Source organism: Crocodylus porosus, unplaced genomic scaffold, assembly GCF_001723895.1.
Source record: "Crocodylus porosus isolate Cpor-Errol unplaced genomic scaffold, CroPor_comp1, whole genome shotgun sequence".
In the NCBI taxonomy this organism is placed as follows: Eukaryota; Metazoa; Chordata; order Crocodylia; family Crocodylidae; genus Crocodylus; species Crocodylus porosus.
The window spans coordinates 53,637,359-53,650,541 of NW_017728906.1; the positions used below are offsets into that span (position 1 = coordinate 53,637,359).

At 43.1% G+C, this 13,183-nt stretch overlaps 1 protein-coding gene across 13 annotated transcripts in view; it reads left to right on the forward strand.

The window, feature by feature from the left end:
• DMD (dystrophin) overlaps positions 1-13,183 on the forward strand; it is a 1,922,593-nt gene that overhangs the window by 1,810,791 nt on the left and 98,619 nt on the right. For all 13 annotated transcript variants that reach the window (XM_019529123.1, XM_019529125.1, XM_019529122.1 and 10 more), the window contains one exon: positions 4,114-4,175. In XM_019529123.1, the coding sequence (XP_019384668.1) occupies positions 4,114-4,175 (62 nt within the window). The remainder of the gene's footprint in view (positions 1-4,113; positions 4,176-13,183) is intronic.

A 13,183-nucleotide genomic window follows, 5' to 3' on the forward strand; every position in this document is an offset into this window, starting at 1 on the left:
ATATGTAATATTTGCAGTATTTAGGTTTTGAAGGCATGCCACAGCTTTTTATAGCTAAGAATGATTTCTTTGTCTTTCTGGCCAATAAAAGTGTATGATTTCAGGATGCTTGTTCAATATTTATTTGCAACACTTTCCTTAGATATAAAATGGATTTAAAAAAAATATGTGAAATAGGTTCTTTTGAAAGCTGCCGGGTTGACAGCCACGGAGAATAAAATATTGTTTTATTAGCAGAATAGTCAGAGACTACCAAACTCATTTCACATGGAAAATTAGGGATTTATTTTCAGAGAGAAATGTATCCCAGGTTTAAATCCATGAGTGAATTTACTCCTATTATTTTATTTGATTTGACATGCTAACCAGTGGCACACTCTTTATTCAGACACTCTGAACGTACCTGAACGTACACGTCAGGTGGCATTTTAGATAATGGAGAGACATGGAGGAATATCCTCCACTGATAGAACAGGAGAGAATTGTAGTTTCAAGGACAACCAACAGTAGAGCAGATTCCTCACACTACCCACCAATATCTCAGCCCTGGTTTACTGAAGATATCTCTTTATGAATCTTAACTTTTGTGTTGTTAACATGTTGAGAAGGTTACCAAGCTGTGTTAAACTGTAGGGAAACAGGCCAAGAGTATCCCATTCATTTTGTGTACACTGTTAATATTGAAAAGCCATCATGGCCAGGTACAGACATTACACTTTTACCAGTGTAAGTGATTGGAAACTGGTCTATACCCCTAACAGAACAGAAGTTAAGCACATACAGACTGGTTTAAAGATGGCAGAACCTAGTCTAAGACTTGTCCGCACCCCATCAAAGGGTGAATGTATGTTTTGTTCACCACTGCTTTAAACTACGTGCTTATAGAAAACTGCCTAAGTTAGATAGAGTCTGCCTTGGGCTCTTTGAATGTCCACACCTAGCCTGTGGGGTTACAGTTTATGGACACTTAACTTAATTTGATTTTTAACTGTGAACTTGAAGGTTAAGGATTATTTTATGGAGTTGTTAAAGTCCTGAAGTTCCCACAATAAAGTTCTTTCCCAATGAAGATTCCCCTTCAAAACTATTCACCTTCAAATAGAGGCTTTTTATAGCCAAACGGATGCAATTAACATATTGATTCCATAAAATATATTTCCAGTTTTATCCTTTTTTCCCCTTGTAAATGCAGTTTAACTGTATCCAGCATCACAGATTCTGTTTTATTCTCTCTGCATTTCTCCTACCTTTATTACCCGTTGTAGGGAGTCCAGGAAATCGGACAGATCTGAGTCAGATCCACAGGATTTCATCAACTCCTTCATTGTAGGTTACCTATTTTCTGCTTTAAAAAGGCACCCAATCAATCTCAATTCATCTTCTGTGCTTCAAAGCGCCTCCTATTGCACTGTTCATTTCCACCCTAGCAGAAAGCAAGACCTTTGTAGCATTCCCATTTTCTTCTCCCTCTTTCACTATCTCTGACCTCTATTGTTATAAAGAGGAAGAGATACTGAGATCACTCAGGAATAGTTTGTTTAAAACTTCACTTCCAACTAGTATGCATTGTATCCTTGCATTTTTTTCTGTAGATATTGCCTGTGATCTCTCAGTCTTGTTCTTTGCTGTGACTTCATAGCCTAACCTGGAAATCATTACCAAGAAACAAGCGGAAAGTAAAGTTCAGCCACTAAAATGTTCGCTTGTCAAACAAGCATCCTCTCTTTTAAGCAGAGAGCTAAATCAGATAGGAAGTATGCCACTGCACTGTTTTAAAGGAGCCCCATTCCCATTTTTGCCTTGTCTTATACCATTCCTCTAAAAGATGCAAAGGGCAAATTCAATAAGGCATCGTACTCTGGAACATAGTCTTATCAAGGTTTTCCAAAGCACGGAGTGGGATACAAGAGGATTCAGTGTGCTCTCCAGGCCTTGATGTGCAGTCTCTGGAAGTTGATAAGAGTCAGTCCACTGATATCAGTTATCTTTGTTTCAGATCCTGCAAAGGCTAGCCGCAATTTGGCTCTTCAAGCGTTGTGCTTTTCCGTGTACATTTTTATAGCTGTCTACTGGTTGGAGAAGAGACAAAATGACTTTTCAATATCAGAGTTCTCTGATGGCAATTTATATGTCCATACATCTAATATCCTCTAGTTACAAATCATTAAATATATAGCCTCTGGATACATATATTGCTACATCCCCCTAACATTGTAGGTTTTCTCACATGATGCCTTGCTTTTTTGGCTGTTAGCTTCAGAAATTGTCCATTGAGCATTGTTATTGTATTGCCAATTTTCAAAATTCCTGTTCGGGTTTTGTGAGCATGCCCAAAAGCATGGCTTCTTCAAATTTAGCTGGAGCTGCTAGGGCCAGAGAAAGGACTCACGAGTCCCAAAAGACAGTGGTAGCAGGAGCAGCAGCATCAGTGTGTGAGATACAGCGTGTTGTCCTAAGAGGCAATATAAACTGGGCACAGTTCAGCAGAATGTACAGACAGTCCTCAGACTTATGACACAATTGGTTCCTGAAAATTGCATCTTAAATCAAAACGTTGCAACTTGCAACTGATTTTCTCATAAGAAACAATGTTATAAATGGGGGAAAGGTTCCTATTTTCACCAAAAATACCCCAGAATTTTGTACTTGATCAATTATAGATGAGTAATATAAAGTGTCCAAGGAAGTTTGGACAGATGCTCTCCAGGGAGATGAGTGACACAGCGATGTCACATGGGATCAAGCATTGTAAAGTTGAAACTGACGTGTGAAAGTTGAAACAGGGTGTCAATTTATAAACGTTATATGTGCGAAACTTAACTCAAAACGTTGTAAGTTGAGGACTGCCTGTAATGTGAATGTTTTGTATGGCCCTTTTAAGTGGGACATATGATGACAACTATTACGTATTATAGATTTCATCCCATATACCTCATGAGGTACGGAACATTTGGAATAGAGAACAGGTAAAAAAAATTCATAAATGTCAATAGCTAGTCAGAATCCCTATACCAGTGTTGCTCAACCTTTTTGCCCAGCAGGTCAAATGGGCATGAGCTGTGCAGGGGCAGTGACAGCCTGACCCCTATTCAGCTGCACAGGGGAAGGGGGCTTGGCATGGCCCAACCCAGCTTCTGGGGAGCAAGGGAGAGAGCGTGATCTAGCCTCCTCACGGGGAAGGGGTTTGACCTGGCCCCAATCTGACTGTACAAGGGGGAAGGGAGGGTAGCCCAATCCCAACATGCAGCAGGGCTTGGGTATTTGGCCACAGGGGTAGGATTGTGGTATTAATTGCATCTCCTTCCCTACCGCCAAATTTCCCAGCCCATGGGGAGCCCTGTGGATCAGGCGCTATAGCTCCATAGACTGCATTTGTCACCCAGGCCAGAGATTAACAAAATTAAGAGAACTTCTGCTGTATACATTTACCAAAACATCCAAAAAAACCCTGACTGAACTTTTAAAAAATATTTGTGATACAGTGAGCAACACTAATTTTAGGGAGTGATGTGAGGTATGCTATTGAACATTTTAAAAAAATAACTTACAATCATTAGAAATTGGCTCCAAAATGAACATCTGAATAACTACAGCCTATGTGTATTAACTTAGTTTTTGGATCTAAATTTTGCAATTTGAGCCCATCCCTAAATATAATGTACCAGTCCCACAGTTAGCATTATGAGCAGTCAAGCATTATAAGCTATCAAGCATTGGTCACAATTCTTGTTTTAATGCCCAATGGAGACATATGGTAGGCTGTATTCTTGGACAGAGAGAGATATGGAAAGCTGGACCACTCATTACACAATATGGAACGTGGACATTTATTTTTCCAGGCAATTTTGTCTATCATGAAAACATGAATTCTGGTGACTGGCTAGGAAAAAGAGAAATCCCTTTTAAGTTTAAACATATTTCACATAATCCTACCATTATCTCCAGCATGCTTTCATATACCCTGCTCTGTGAATAAATAATAATTGAATTTTACACCTACTAAATATGAAAATCTGTTTAAAGAAAGATTTCAACTGAAAAAAAATGTCTGTTTTAAGTGAAGAGCCATTTGTACATATTTTATTCTGAAAGACTTCATGTTTTATCTTTTAGCCACGAGACACAAACCACCTGCTGGGATCATCCCAAAATGACTGAGCTCTACCAGTCTTTAGGTAAGAAAGATTTGTTTTTGCAATTAAATGAATTGTTAAGAATAAAGATTTCCTGGGTACAACAGACATGAAAGCTTAGTGAAAGTGAGACACATTACAGGCCATCCTGGAATCAAGATCAGGTTTTATTTAGAGCAACATAGAAGGAAAATTAGAATCTTTAATTTAAATATCAATAAATGTATGGAGTCTGGGATACATAGTGGGCTAATTCATAAATATGCAATGCAGGTGCCTTTTGCAGATTCTTTACCTAGAAAATTTGGACCCAGACATCTGAAAAACAGAAAGTAGTCCCAAGCCTTTATACTGCCTATATCTATATTGCAAAGACAAAGAGAAAAAATAAGCCAAGATACTATTAAGTTGATTTTTGGCTGGTTAAAGGCCAGTCTAAATCATTTGCCAAACTATCTTACCATATATTCTTTTGGCAATGTTTTCAATACTTGGTACTCATGGTAACTGTTACGATGTCATTTTGAAAATACAAATTTCTTGCCTTGCCCACTGTAACTTCATACATGCCTGTTGGCTCTTTTTTTTGTTTTGCGGGATTTTTGTTATTGTTTTCTGTGTGTGTGTGGTTATATATTTGGGCTTTATTAACAGGGGCACAGCTGTGACATAGTGGGTTTTTCCATGTGCCAGCATGGGCCACCTTTCAGAGTTCAACTTGTTGGTTTGTGCCTGATTTTAATGGTCGCTGTTAATATCAATTAGGAGACATTGACATCATCAAAAATGAAAATTTTTCCACTTAAAACAGAAATTCATAAATATTTTACACTTGTATAGAAACGTATATAAGAATGCAGTTTGCGGTGCAAAAATAGAGATAGCCATCACTTTTCTTTAGAATATAATAATGTGTGGCATTTTTATAAATATTGTAAAATAAAACTGTATGCAAAAAAAAAAAAAAAAAAACCCAGTGCATAAATTACAGTTAACTGAGGGCAGAAGTCAAACAAGTGTTTTCTGGCCATTTAGATAGAACATAATACTAAGTGTTACCTCCTTAATATTTCCATTCCTCAAATGAATGGTTTACAACATTTAGGACAAATAATGAATATGTTTCTGAAATGCAAATTCCTTTTAGTGATGCATTGGTTTTCTGCACAGTTTGGAGCTTATCAGAACGATATTCATACTATCCAGCTTCTTTGGTGTGGAAATCACATGAAATTCCTCATACTGTTGCTGGTCAGGCCTGAAATACCATGGAAACAGCTTTTCTTGTGGTATTTCCTCCAGTTCAGCTGGGTTACTGTTGAAAACAAGAGCTAAAGAGATACATAAAAATGAGAAGAAAAAATGTTCTGCTTTAGTTTAATTCGAGGGGGTGGGCGTGGGTTCACGCCAGTTCTTATTTTACTGATGTTTGTCCACCACCATGAATATTAAGTTTTAAGACTTTTTTTTAGACAATGACTCCTTTTACTTCCAATTTATTTCCAATGTTTTGTTTTGTTTTGTTTCTCCCATGGGAGCTATCTTTTCATTTTCCTTTCTTTCTTTCTCCATTTAAATAACTATATTAAATGAATAGGTGTGAGATGCACATTTTGGGTATCTCTGAAATGGCAGTTACCTTCTTGGCAAACATTTTACTTCTGCTTGGGATGAGGCAAAAGTGCTGATTACTTTGATACCCTGTAGATTTTAGCTTTGAATACATGATTTGTATGTATTTTTAGGGTTAAACCAGGTGTTGGCATATGGGAGTAAAATAGGCCTGGAACAAGGTGTTTCTTTATACATCCTCCTGTATAACGAAGCACTGACAAAATGCTGCTGAGGAACCTGCAGAGGTTTTTGGAATTGGGTATATTCATCACAGCCTAACTCGTAAAAATTGTATAATACAAGCATAACCCATTTACTCTTGAATAGAACCCTTAATGTGTTTTCTGTGCTTTGCTTTGCCTCAGGTCAAAACTGGTAATAACGGGATGTTTGACGTCTTTTCAGACTGTTAGGTAACATTTTATGTGAAAAAATACTATTAGAGTAGATTTTGCATTGCATACTCGTTAGCTCCTATTATTTTCCCCCACGTAAAGATCTAAATTTTGTTTCTCATTCATGTGAAGGAGTTTTACTAAAGAACCTCAGCTGTTTTCTTTCAGGCTACATGGTATTGTAAAGGTACAGGAGAACATATGGATTTCATAATCCAGGTACATACAACAGGATAAGTGAGACCAAGCCCATCTCCCCTGTCAGAGTTTTCCTGGCCATTTTTCAAATTCATTCCTTTCGCTGCAGGGAACAGTCTTTCTGAATGATGTAGCTCATTCTCATTGTACATCCAAAATGTTGACTGATGAGATGCCTTTCCATAAAGGTAGCACATTTTTATTTTTCTTCTTATACATCATAACTTGTGAAACAATCCTTTTGTCTAACCTGCATTCTTGCAAATTTCTGAGGGGGTAATTGTTTGCAATGACTGAAGAAAAAGTAACACACGTCTTGGGACATGTCTCCTTTTATGGCTTTCGCCTACAAAGGACATGTAGGTAAAATGGGAAGCAGTAGGATTTGGGAAGGAAGTTGTTAACCATTTTCCTCATAGATTCTTGAAAGTTAATAAATAAAATTTTGACCCATGACAGGATTTCCAAATTCCAGAATGTATTTCCTTTAGTATTTTTCTAATATTGCCAAAGGCATCTGTTTCTTTCTTGTTTTGGATGCTTGCAGAAATTAAGATAAAGTGACTAGTTATAGTTAGCTCTGGTTAGACAATTACATTACACAGCTAATAAACACGGGAACATGCTATTGTCAGAAAAGATCAGCTTGCTAGCCCTTCGAGTCAAGTATCCTGTCTTTTCCGAGGACAGAGAAAAATCCCATAGTAGGTAATTATAGAATAGCCTGCCCACAAGGGAAGTTTCTTCCTAACTGCTTCAAGCTCATGCACTGAAGCATTGCAATCTAATAATGATAATTAGTAATAATTGTAACATATTTGGTTTGAATGTTAACAAGGATGTAATACATGTCCTACTTCCCTCATTGGTGGTTGTTTCAGGTAAAGATTCTTGCTTGTGAGTTATTTTTAAAAGCTTTTCCTAGACTATTTTTCCCATTATTTAAACAAAGTACACATTTCATCACGGAGAGATTTCTTATTTATTTCATTAAGTGCCTGTTCTTTGCCCTAGATGTGGTATTTTTCACTCTTCTTGTAAAGTTACCATGTCTCATAAGCAGCCTATCAACACTAAATGGCTTTTTTGTTTGTTTCATAATCACATTAAAGTGGCACTAAGTAGCTGAGATAATGACCTCAGCTACATCACTTAAATTGCTACTAGATGTTCATCCTTTAGTTATGTAAATTCAGTATGTGGGAAAAGCTAATACTGTAATGGAAAAGGTAGTAAAAATTAGTGATGCATGAACCTAAAAAGGTTTAGAGGTATGATTCAGATAAACATTCCGGTTTGTATGCACATTGCTAAAGACCAGTGTTATCCCCACTCTCCATTATTCCAGCAACTGTTCTAACTGCTTTCCATTCCACTTCTTCACCTTGTTACTGCTTTAAGCCTATTACTCACCCACCCTCCAATTTAGATTTTCCCACTTCTCAAAATCTCTGGTTTACCTTTGCTATCTTCCTTGAAATCTTCTTCCAGCAGAAGTTTTCAAAGGAAAAACAAAATTGCTTAATTCTTCAAGATTATTTTTTTTAATTGGACATTAAATTGAAAGCAGACTGGATGTTCTTCAGCTGCAGAAGGCAGGGTAGATTTGCACTTTATAGACTAAATCAGAAATGTATAGCATGAGCTTTAAGGCTAGGGGCAGAAATTACACATCAACTGATTTAACTTGTAGGATTACCATATTTCCAGAAGCAAAAAAGAAGACACCTGTGTGGGGGGGGTCGGGGGGGAGCTGGTGGGAGGGGAAGATGGGGAGGGGTATATGACTGGGGGGGACAGTGATATGCCTGTGCCCTGCCCCTCACTCCTAAGCCTCTGCCCCCGCAGTGTTTCCGGTGTCCCTCACTCCCAACCCGCAGCCCCTGCCCATGGCCCTGCCAGTGCCTTTCACTTCCGACCCAGAACCCCCAGCCCTGCTACCTATGCAGTTGCTGCCTATGTGTGTGCACATGCATTCACACGCACATGCACACACTTCCTGGGGCCTGCATGCAGAGCATGTAACCCCCAAGAGCCAGTCACCTTGCCCGCAGCTCCCAGCCCCAAGTATGCAAGCTGCTCATGCCTAGGAGTATTGGAGGCAAAGCAAAAACCTGGATATTTGTTTGCATTTTGAAAACCCACCCAGACACAAGGACACAAGGCCAAAAAAGAGGACATGTCCAGAAAAACTCAGACATATGGTAACCCTAATTTAAGTGAGCAGAAACTTGCTTAAACCTGTAACAGAACATAAGTTCAGTGCTCATAAATTGGTTTCAAAATGGCTGAAACCAGTTTGAGATAAACTTGGTTGGATGTAGTATCAGACTTAACTGATTGAGGTCAAACCAGTTTATGGAACTTCTGTTCCAGACCCCTTCCTGGTTTAAGTTAACCCAAAGTCCACTACCAGCCCAGCATGCTCTGCAGCGCTGGGCTGAGCTGTGCTCTGTGCTCCAGTGGAGCAGGGCTGGCCTCACCCCTCTGCTCTCTAGCCCGAGCACGGGTGGGAGCATGGCCAGATGCTGGCTCCCCTAAGGCGAATGAGGCAGGGAAGATGCTTATTCCCTGCCTCCTTCCCCTGTCCCACAGCACAGCATTTCTCCACTCGCTGCTCCAGTGGCGGGGGTGTGGCCAGCCCCGGCAGCAGCGTGAAGTGAACAGAGGTCTGGATTTACTTCCTGCCTCCATCCCCTGGCCCAGTGGTATGGATGCCAGCTGGGGTCTGCCTAGCTGAGGCACAACAGGCTGTATCAGGGTCATCCCCCCACACACACTACTGCAGGGGTGGGGGCATGGCCAGGTGCCACTGGCATGTCCCCCTGTAGTGAAGGGGGCAGAGAGGGTGTTTATTTTCTGCTCCCTGGGACCCCAGCCAGGGTGTGCCAGCCAGGGCAGAGCAGCCCCTATCAGGCATTCCCCCACTCATTGCTGCTGGAGCGGTGGGGTGTGTGGCCATCCCCAGCACTAGCCTCAAGTGAACTGGCCAGGGAGGGGATTTAATTTCCCACTCCCTGTCTCACTAGCATGGACCCAAGCCGGGGTCTGCCTGGCAATCCCCCCTCACTGCTGTTCACTTGAGGAAGGGTGGGGGCATGGCCAGATGCCAGCTGGCATGGCCCATTGAGGGTGGTGGAGGTGGAGGCACATAACCCAGCTGCGGTCCTGAGCGGGGACGGGGACGAAGCCCACTCCTGGCCCCTTTGCCTCTGAGGGCTGTGCTGGCCGGCATCTGGCCATGCCCCCGACCCCTGCCACTACAGCAGTGAGGAGGGAGCATCAGGCAGACCCCAGCTTGGGTCTGTTTCAGTGGGACAGAGGGGGGAATTAAACCCCCACCCTGGCCAGTTCACTTGAGGCTACTGCCAGGGCTGGCAACGCAATCCTCCCCCTACTCCCCAGCATAGTTTCCCTGCAGCTGAGGGCACACTCTAGCACCCCCAGCTTCTGGCCTGAGCCACTGTAGGCATGTGTCTGCATTTCCTGAGTCAAAAGCAAATGTTTACTCACTTGCACATTGATCTATGCAGGTTAGTCTAACTGTAAAGATTGAATCGATTTAGGCTCTGGCTTTTTGAATGTCTATCCATAGCTTAATAAGCAGCAACTTACTTCATCAGATGCTGCTGCTTATGACATCTTCTGCTATCCATTTCTGATTTAATTAGTCTATAAGGTGCAGATCTAGCGTGACTTCTGCCTGATTTAAGACTAACACAGCTAACTGCCTCATTCTGGAATTAGTCCGTTCTGGAACTAAAGCTTTAAACTGATACCTAAAGTTACATCTGCACTTTGTTACAATGCTCCAGTAAAACTTGCTTTATTGGATGTAAATGTTTTGCTGACTGGTATTACTCTCCTCCAAGACATCCATGTAATGAATGCAAGATTTTCCTTAAGATACGTTAGTGTCACCATAAACAGGAATTGCAGCAGATAGATGCAGTCAGGAATGTTGACATATGCATCTGTTTATCTCTTTGGCTAGGGAAAGACATTACACATAAACTGGTTTAAGTGATCAGAAACTGGTTTAAACCTATAACTGAACAGACATTCAGTACACATAAACCAATTTGAATATGGCTGAAACCAGTTTAAGATAAACCTGGTTAAACGCAGTATCAGACTTAACTGATGTGGGTCAAACCAGTTTATACAATGTCTGTCCGAGACTCCTTCCTGGTTTAACTTAAACCAGAGTTCCCCAGCATCCCAGCATGCTCTCTGGGATGGGCTGGGCAGGGCTGTCTGCTGGAGCAGAGCAGGGTTGGCCCTGCCCCTCTCCTTCCTAGCCAGAGCACTATCACTGCTCCCTTTGGCTGAGGGACTGCAGCAGCTTCCAGGCTCCCCCCTCCCCACCACCTCCTCCCCTGCTGCCTGCTCAAGCAGGGATCGCCCCTCCCACCCCTCTCTCATGGCAGGGACCGCAGTACAGGGACCCAGCATCTGACTGTGCCTCTCCTCCCCCCTATGCTAGCTAATGCCAAGAGGTATCTATGTGGGTTTCCAATTTCACTGGAACTAAGGGCAGACAGCTAGTGACTTGCAAATGCATCTTGCAGAAAAGAAGAGCTTGGAGCTAATGAGGGCTTGATGGGCTGATAAACTGGCTACAGTCTGTCAGACTTCAGGAAGGCGACAGCAAAAGGTGTTAGAAATCACCTGGTTTGCAGACAGTCTGAAGAAGCAGGGAGACAGAAATTGAAAAGCCCAGTATCAACAAAGGCAGTGTCCAGCAACACTCCCGCCCCTTGAGCAAGGAGCAGTGAAAAGCTTGGGACTGCAGGCAGGGTGAGGGTTAAAACCTCTCCCTAATCAGAGCATCCTACCAGTGCCTTGCCATGCCCCCCACCCCTCAGCTCAGCAGGGTGGAAGGGAAGGGAGGGTTGCTCTAGCAGCCCCAGCTTCTAGCCTGAGCCACTGCATTTTTTCAGTCCAAAGGGTATGTCTGTGCAGCTACAAACTGATTCAGACTAACCTGCAAAGATTGAGTCAGTTCAGGCTTTTTGAATGCCTGTCCCTAGCTTTTGGGTTCTCCCCTAATTCAAGGTAAAGTGATACTGGAAGGATAAAAGCTACCCACAACCCTTGCTGCTAGAACATGCCTCTACTTGGTACCATTTTTTGCATTTATTTTTTATATTTTACTTCTTTTTTTTTTTACTTCTTTATTACACACGTGTAATACAATAAGTTTCTAAGTTGCTTTATATTAAATCAGGGAGGCCTAAGGGTGCTGCTGGGTCCTTTGTCAGGCTTATGGCAGTGGCCTCCAGGTTGACCATGTTATCTATTCTGCCCATTAATGTGTAGGGCTATGTGTGTGGGAGTGGTGTTGGGGGGGGGATGCATGCATGAGAGGTGCATGTGCCCCAGAGGCTGTGGGTGGTAGGGGACCCCATGAGCTATCATGGGGCAGCACATGTCCTCTCACCCAGGATGCTGGCCTGATGCTGGATGGGTGGTGTGAGTGGCTGAGGGCAGCAGGGGCTTGGTGAGGGATGGCAGGAAGGGCAAGTGGACAGGCAGTAGGCAGGGCAGGCAGCAGATAGGGCTGCCTGCACAGGAAGACTAGTCCCAGCAGCAGTGTGCCACCACCCAACACCACCTGGCCTCCCAGGCCCTCACGCTAAACAGTGGTAGTGGTGGCTGGGGGGCTGCAGCTTGGCCTCCAGGCCCTGAAAGTTGGTGATAGTGAAGCCCCTGGCACACAAGTCAGGCCCGCCCAGCCATGCCACCTTCTTGCTAAGCACCATTGCCTTGCCATTGGCTTGGCCCTTTGTGCCCTCCTCTGGCCTGTCATGCTGCCAGGCAGTACATGCTGCTGCTGCCCCGGGTATTTTTATCCTGCTGCCCTACCTGGCCAGTTCCAGCTCCAGGCATGGTTTCAGGGAACAATGGGCCCAGCTCTGCTGCCCAGCCCACAGGATTAGTTGCCACCAAAGTTCCCTGATGGCTCCCACCTGGCATGAGCAGTGAGGAAGGGCAGAGTATGTGCGTGTGTGTGTTTGTATGTGGGGCACCCCCTGACTACAGTGCCCTAGGTAGTCACTCACACCACCCATCCCAAAGGTCAACTCTGCCATTCACATTCACTCAAATTGTGATTCCAAACTGTTTGTCTGCAAGGCTTATCTTCTTTACTATTGACTCATATTTGTTTTTATTTGCTATTGGGCACTTCTCCAGTGCAGATTTCCTGTACCACTTGTGGTGCCTTACATGCTACAGAATTCTTGATAAAGTTGCTATGTCATTCTATAAGCCAGTGGGTGTTAAACTCATTTTGCCCAGCGGGCCAAATGAGCACGTGGGCCATGTCCACAGTCCACATAAGAGGCATGGGACTGGTCCACGGGCTGGATTGGGCTCATAGACTGGCCACTAGTGCTAGATTCAATATGTAGGCCATGAGCATCCCAGACCACCCCCGTGGGCTGCCTACCCCTTACACAATGGAACCAACTTTATTGCCGCATGGTGAGTGTGCTGGATCCAGCTCCACACACTGTGTGCACTCCTTGGGGCCGGTCCAGTATGCAGGTCCCATCCAAGACCTACAGTGGCACAGCAGGCCAGATGATGGAGCTCCAGGGGCCATATCTTTGACATCCCTGCTATGAACTGATGCCTTTTTCTCCCTTTCAGAATATCTGCTGTTGTATAAATTGTGGCGGCAGAGGCATATATGATTTCATAGACAACATAGATTTCATAGATTTCATTGACATCAGGGCTGGAAGGGACCTCGGGAGATTGAGTCCAGCCCCCTGCCCAAAGGGCAGGAAGTCAGCTGGAGTCATAGGATCCCAGCAAGATAAGCATCCAATTTAC